This window comes from Dermacentor albipictus, chromosome 5, assembly GCF_038994185.2.
Source record: "Dermacentor albipictus isolate Rhodes 1998 colony chromosome 5, USDA_Dalb.pri_finalv2, whole genome shotgun sequence".
Classification (NCBI taxonomy): domain Eukaryota; kingdom Metazoa; phylum Arthropoda; class Arachnida; order Ixodida; family Ixodidae; genus Dermacentor; species Dermacentor albipictus.
This window is the reverse complement of record NC_091825.1, coordinates 94,537,549-94,545,211: the sequence shown is the minus strand read 5'-3', so window position 1 is coordinate 94,545,211 and position 7,663 is coordinate 94,537,549. Positions and strand designations below refer to the sequence as shown.

At 41.9% G+C, this 7,663-nt stretch overlaps 1 protein-coding gene across 1 annotated transcript in view; it reads left to right on the top strand.

The window, feature by feature from the left end:
- Window positions 1-6,619, top strand: part of LOC139059957 (isocitrate dehydrogenase [NAD] subunit gamma, mitochondrial-like) — an 18,771-nt gene extending 12,152 nt beyond the window's left edge. Inside the window, exons 8-10 of the mRNA XM_070538615.1 lie at window positions 2,739-2,833; window positions 3,104-3,164; window positions 4,982-6,619. Of these exons, the coding sequence (XP_070394716.1) occupies window positions 2,739-2,833; window positions 3,104-3,164; window positions 4,982-5,071 (246 nt within the window). The 3' untranslated portion in view covers window positions 5,072-6,619. The remainder of the gene's footprint in view (window positions 1-2,738; window positions 2,834-3,103; window positions 3,165-4,981) is intronic.
- The last annotated feature ends 1,044 nt before the right edge of the window (window positions 6,620-7,663 follow it).

The following is a 7,663-nucleotide window of genomic DNA, read 5'->3' as shown; positions in this document are numbered from 1 at the left end:
ATTTGCAGTGTTTGGATAGCTTTTTTCAAAACCGATTTTCATTCGAGATGTTGCTATTGCTGTGTGAACCTATGTAGAAAGAGTCCAAACAGAAGTTACAATAGACACAGTGGTGTCACATTGAATCCAGCTTGAAGTAAGTCTAGTCACCTGCTCTTATACTTTATTGTCTTTGGGCTACGTCTACAATTGTGTATACATTGCTTGCATCTGAGACTAGCCATTAACAAAAATAACCATGCTTAAGAAACATACTTCATGTTTCTTATTTAAGGTATCCCATTTAAGAATTTGACCTCCGCACGAAACCACCAGATGACGAAAACAAGGAAAGCATGGGTTGGGGCACGCATTAACTGCAGGCATCAACCGTGATGCCTGTGGTTGAAAGGATGTTCCACACCGCGGCTGCCATGTTTTAGAACAATGCTGGCTAGCTCTTCCAGGTCTAGGTTTAACACATGTACACAGTTGCCCATGTAAGTGAACAGAGGGACAGCTGCCAGCATAGGTCAATTCATAGATCATTGCTCGCATTCCATGGTGTTTGCGGTTTCAGCTCCCATTGACAGCAGGTTGCCCTTTTTTCCCATTTATTTTTCTTTCCCTTTGTTGAGAGTATAAAGCCCATTGAAAACTGAACCCTTTAATGATAGCACATTAAATACTCCCCCTCCCGCCGCCCCCCCTCCAAATATTTTCCATCTAAATGGCAAAACAAATCGAGAATAAACATAATCAACAAAACAAAAAAATAATTTGCGGGAACTTTTTCAGCAATAGTGGCCGAAAACTGAAGGTGGGCTTCACCCCCCAGCCACCTATCGCGTTGTTTGGAATTTGTACAGACAGCTCTCATCGTATGTGAACCATAGGTATACGTTTCATTTGCTTTACATCACGTGTGTGACACTCTGCAGCCGGATACCTGCCATCGGTCTGTCTTGGCCGACTGAACTTTCAAAAGAACGGGAGTCGCGCGCTGAACTTCATCTACTTCGTCTTGCAAGTTATGCTTGTAGCCTGCCATTCAGTGTTGACCAAATACATTTAGCCAGAAACTTCGTATTCAATACCAAAACTCGACAAGAAAAACAAAAACATTTTTCTGGTATGTTGCCTGTAGGTAACATTTGTCAATAAAGGTTAACTATCATTTGTAATTATTTCAAGAACTTACTTCAAAAACTAGGCGACAACTCAGCACCAAGCTTTCTAAGTATACGATAGCATATTTGGATTGTGATGTCCAGACAACTTCATGTATGTACGTCATGGGTGACCCTGCACACTCTCATTTATCCAAGTGACGTTTCTACACCTCATGTCTCTTATAATAAACTTGCAGTTCTGTGCACACTGTGATGCGCTTGTGTGCGCTCAACCCACTTAGAGTTTTCTGTTAGATACCTTCAAAGCGGATGAAATGGGCCTAAAATGCTATAAATCAATGAGTGACTTATAGGGAGATTTGAACCTCTGTATTACAACACAGCAACCCAATGCTCTAACGATTAGGCCACAATCACGCGCACGGTTCTCCTGTGCCAAAGTCACTCTTTCAAACATCTGACGCATGCATTACATGCCATTTTCTCACATTCTTCCCTTGTGATAGCTGGCACTTTGAAATTCTGTGTTAAATTGCACTGGCTTGAGGATTGCCCTGCATTTTGTCCTCAGACAGATAGCTAAAAAGTGTGCGAGGTCTGTCTATAATGCTTTCCCATTAAAAAAAAATTTCCCCAGTGCTTTCCTTGGCTTCATTGCCTCCTAGCATCGTTTGGTTGTTACTAAAATATCAAGTCCCTTGGTTCTTCTGATTCTTCTTGCTTTTGATTTCACCAGTGTCACAAGATCAATTTAGGCAGGCTACAAGGGCCGAATAAGATGACCAAGGTGCGAACTGCAGGAGACGTGGTAAGAGGAGAATAAATGAGTAATGGTGACATGCAGCTGCCTCCTCCATGTGCTCATGTTATGTGTGGTTTTATTACAACAGCTATCATCATGCTCGATGTGCATTAGAAAAAAGTGCCAGAAGTTGGACACACATGAGTGACGTGATGGCTGCTTCATTACGTGGTATTTGTTATGGTGTCTTTGACCGTACTGATTTACGCCAGGCAAGTATTTTATGTGCACAGTAAATGACGATAGCTCGTGATAGTGACAATAGCTGGGGATCAAGAAATATTTTGACTCATGGGCACTCAACAAAGTGAGGGCACGAACGGTCACCTGAAGGTGGGATGCCATAGAAGAACCTGTGAAAAACCTGTGAACCATGTGACAGCTGTTACGTGTATCAAGGACTGTCTTTTCTGGCTGGAACTTTTCCAAACTCATGAGCTACAAGTAGCCCAAAATGGGTTGTGCTGCCTTTGAAACAGGTGACTTTGTTCCTGCACCTAAAACATTATCGAAGGTTGGAAGCACGGAAACCGTGTTTATGAACTAAGGGGAGACATTGAAACTTTCAAACATTTTACAGTGTTTTACAACGCTTCTGTGGTTGCAATCCTAGGCTGTTATACCCTTCCCAATGCCAAGTGAAGCATGCTGGCTATTGCAAGTGCACTAATGTCTGTCAGTGGAACTTGAAACCGCAGGGAGCCTTTTCAAGTGAACCATTCTACACCATCGAGTGTTGTTGCGCAGAACATGCGTGTGGGTGAACCTGCCTTGAACATTGTGTGGTGAAAAATTGCTAAAAGCCGGGCTCTGATCTGATTCAGGGGACGCGCAACACCGGAAAGTCAATTGCTGGCAAGAACATCGCCAACCCTTTGGCCATGATGAACGCAGGTGTCGATTTGCTGGATCATTTGGGGTAAGCCTGCTCTAGAACTGAGCACAATTGCAATTGTACAAGACGAATGGTGCCATCTAGAAATTTCAGGATGTGCCTGCCTTTAGGGCGGCTTCTTCAGTGGTATCCACAGGTGCATGAGAGAAGTACCAGCCAAATTTAAAATGTCTGCTCACTGTAGTACTGCGAAATAAATGTCTAAACTTTGTTGCAAGCAAGAGCATTGCTAAAATGTTAGTCCTATTTTTCTTTCCTTCTTTAATTGATTGTAACATTTGATTTTTCTTTCAGATTGAAGGACCATGCAACTGTGATAAGACATGCAATCGACAAAACTCTGAATGTTGACAAGGTATGTCAAGCACTTGGGAAAGTTAATCAATCCGGCGTATTTTCAAGACATACGTTTATGGAACCACAAGCGATGTGCATGCAACCTCCTTGCGGCTTAATGCAAGCAACCCAGAATTACTGTATGTAATTCTGTGTGTGCTTTCCCGTGTGACATTGACATTGTGCCTCTACTTTGGGATATAGCAGTCTTCTTTGTACTGGGTGGCAGTTCATGGGATTAGCAGCTAAGTATACTTGGCATTGTTGGGCGGGTGTTTGTGCTGCAGTGCACACCTGTGGTGGACAACAAGGCATGCTCAAAGAGAGAGAGAGAGAGAGAGAGAGAGAGAGAGACGGAGAACAAGAAAAGAAAAGAAGGAAAGGTAGAGAGGGTAACCAGGTTGCAGCTGGTTTGCTACCCTACACAGGGGGAGGGAGAAACAGGACAAAAAGTGTTACGATAGCAAGCAATCGGGCTGCATTGCAATTGAAAACCAAGACATCAACTAGCAAAAAAAAGGCTTCATTGCCGCATGCCTAATTATATAAGATCAATTGGTGTGAAAGAAAGGAAAGTAGAAAGAGCTTGTGTAGTGTGCATAGCACAATTCCAAGCTGCTAACACTGCAGCAAAAAGGAAAGGAGGAACAATGTTCACAGTGTATTCAAAGACAGTTGCAAAGGCCAGTCATCTTTAAAAAGTTTGGCAGCACTCCAGTAGCGTTTTTGGTAGATGACGGTTCAGTCCATAGTGCAGTATTTTTATGTCCAACAATATCTTTACGTCCATGAATAAGCTGTACTATAGCACGATGACAGCGAGATCAGTGCACAGTCAGTGAAAAAGGCCCAAGGTATAATAATGACTGTGCTTATTTCAACCAGGAGAAGTCAGTTTGTATGAATGAAGCATGAATGGTTCTTCTCGGATGACCTAGAGTGACCAAAGCAGTGTGCCATGAAAGCGTTATTTGAACACTCCAAATGAAAACATCTCATGCATATTTTGCAATTCCCATGTGATGCATGAGGTCACGGATGTCTTTCCAGTCCCCACGTTTCATGCTTTGAGCTGATTTTGCTCTCACATTTTTGCATCGTTTGTGCAGATCAGGCCTGCATTTTCATGCGTGCTTTTTTATGCCGGCTGTCCAGAGTCTAATTCGCCTTTGCCAAGAATTGTGCAACTTCGTTAACTTGCACAGTTTCAGATATTCTTGTTTCCTTACAAAGGTTCACCAGCATATGTTTCTCCCTGCTGTCATAATTGCTTTGGTAATGCTTTCACCCATTCAATATCTTGGTTTTTATTCTTTCATCATGGTACCCATAGGTCATCTAACTTATTGTGTACTACCAGATACATCCCTCTTCTGCGTTTTACGTGCATTTGTTTTATACTTTTGTGTTCACCACCTCTCGTATGTCAGTTTCATGCTGTGCATCCTGCTAAGATTTAATCTGATAGCCCTCGGCTGTACTAATAAAGAAAAGATGAAAACAAGCATAAAAATAAAAATGAGCATGCTAACACATGTTATTATATCATCCAAGGCACATGGCGTCAAGTTCCGTAAACAAGAAAAAACAACATACGTTTCTTAAAAGTTTGTTGGTGTCTAAAAAGGTACTCGTCAGTTGTTTCTAATATAGAAAAATGTGGTGCACTTTAAGTCTTGAAATGGTCATGGTATCACTGAATGATCTCATCAAAGCAGATCTGAAAACCACACACAAATGCATTGCGCACAGTGCTTTTGATGAACATCAAAAGCATTGTTGCCAATGTGCTTTGCTATTTTCGGACCCCATGTTTATTCTCTTTTTTTTCAACAGATCCATACACCAGATCTGGGTGGCCAAGCAAGCACTCGAGATGTCGTCAACAACATTATCAAAGATGTGCAAGAGACCACAAGGCTTTAGGCCTTCAATGGATACCTGTGCTGAATTATGTGCATCTACTTATACATGGTAGTCACAACACAAGCTCTGCTCTGTTGAAGAGGGGGAGATTATTATTTTTAAGATTTCACAGCCCGGTGCACTTGAATTAGATGTACTTAGCATCCGTGGAAAGCAGTGTTAATGTCGATCAAGTATTCTGTAAGATTTTTAAGAAAAGTATTTCTCAAGCAAGAGTGTGGTTAGCCTGGCTACAAAATGGCAGGCACCGAGGGCTCCTGTTTTGTGTTCTGTTTGGCCAGCCACTATCCAAGCGTCTGGTGGACATGTAATTGTGTCTTCCTTAACAAAGGCAGAATAGGTACATGGGTTTGAGTGAACAGAGCCATAAGTTTGCTTTGTGTTCATTAACACTACTGCAATTATCACATAACCATATGAAGCGTCCGGCCACTTAGATAGTGGGAAAGAAAAGAGGGCTGAGGAAAATTTCTTGTGTCTTAAACTTCAGTGCACCCGAATTACAACATTTGGAAAGTGAATCGTGAAGTTCTTGGTTTCAGAAAACGAAAGTGAGTCGGTGTGAATGCACCCAGTGACCCTCAAAGACTGCCACAACACAAGCGTGAGAAAAGTTAAAGTAACTGGTCAAGTGGGCCGTTCAGGTCACACACAAGCTCTGCAATGCCATGCACGAGGTTGTTTCAATCCATGGCCACGGCAGCCACATTCTGATGGAGGCGAAATGCAAAAATGCTTTGCCCCATGCTTTGGTTGAGAGAAAGAAAAAACATGAAAAGGCAGAAAGGTCAGCCAGACAGATGTCTGGTTGGCTACCTCTTGCAAGTAAAAGGGGTTGGAAATTGAAAGAAAGAAGGCAAAGGCAAAAGGAGAAAGTTCATGTGCACTGTAGTAGCACCACTGCTAGCAATGGTAGCTAGCAGCACTGCTACTACAGCAGCAACTACTGCGCAGTAGTAGTAATACTATGCTTAAAGTGAATGTTTTACTAGGTGATCAAAATTAATCCAAAGTCCTCTACCGTGGCATCCCTGATAATGCACTGAGCACTTTTGGGACATTCGTCCCATAATTTTCAACAAGCTTTGCAGGTCAGGTACGCAGCTCGAGATGTTTGCAAGACCGGTGCTCTGTTCCGCTGAAAAAACTCAAGTATAAATCTAGAAATGTAGCAATTCATGTCCAGTTCCTGAAAAGTGGTGGTGAAGAGCAATACATAATTTCTTTCCACTTGTTTAATGCAAATACAGCACCTCAAGCTCTTCTATGCTTGTACGTCTGGTCATCGTTTACCTTATTTATATTCACTTTAGCAATATTTATGAGCATAGATTTATTCCCACTTGTACAAAATAATAGCTTTTAGTATCGTCTATGCCCGAGGTTCAGAAAGTGTTTTTGATTTCTGCAACCATTATAGGAAGCTCCTGAGTTGACTGTATAGAGAGCATTCACACAGTTGGATTTCTCAACCCGACACAGGTGGCTTCAAGGCTTTGGCTATATGGCAAGTCAACGCCATGTCATTAAACAGTTATTGAAAAAGCACATTTGGAGGCATCTGTTTCTTTTTTAAGAAGGCGACAGTCCACAGCACTGTTGCTCGCACACTCAATCTTTTTATAGTGGTAGCCCATTAAAGGGTACCTTCTCAAGTTTTCATGGCATCCATGCCAGTGTAATCGTCATATTTCGTTGGCAGAAGCAAAAGTTGCCATAAACAAACACCCTATTTGTCCCCACTCAAGATTCCTTTAACATTCAACATTTTTACAGTGATGGCTCGTTGAAGGCCAACTGCAATGAAATCCTGGACCACGTAAAAAGCCTAGTTTAACATAGTGTAGATACACAGAAGCCTATGTGCAAAATGTGATGTTTGAAATGCAAGTGGATGCACCATAAAAAGCTCATTAAAGTAGGCGTTTTTGATGTTGAAACTTAAAAAAAAAAACACTGCCTTAACTGCTCGCTGCAAGTGATGCATAACATAGAATGCTGACAACTGGCACAGCTCCTGGGTATGATCTCCAAGATTAGGTAGTGCTCGTGGTTGCCTGCAGCACACTGGAAAATCTTCGAGGCAACATGCTGAGAGTTATGTCGTATCTGTTACCCACACGTGTGTCAGCTTAGTTGTTATTTAAAGGCTGCTATTGTGAAAAATAGTACCAGCCCTGCACCTTTGCCAAGATTGAAATAGCATATACTGATTCGCCAAAGTGAAATTTAGTTGCATTTGGTCATTAAGGGTTCTTTCTCAAGTTTTCATGGCATCTGTCGCCAGTATCATGGTCATGTTTCATTGGCAGAAGAGAGAGTTGCCAGAAGCAAACGCTTGAATTGTTCCCACCCACATATGACAATGCTTACACACTCATAAATTTTACGGCAACGGCTTTTTTTTCCCTATAGCTTTCATTGTGTTTGTCACTGGTATAATCATCATGCTTAGAATTGTCATCTCCCTGGCAGAAGTTTCTCTATGAAAAAAAACTTCATTTGTTCTCACCCAGTATTGGATACTTAGCCCAGAACGTGTGAGCTATTGTGCTAACCCTCCATCATTGGTACAATCATTACTGTCAACGC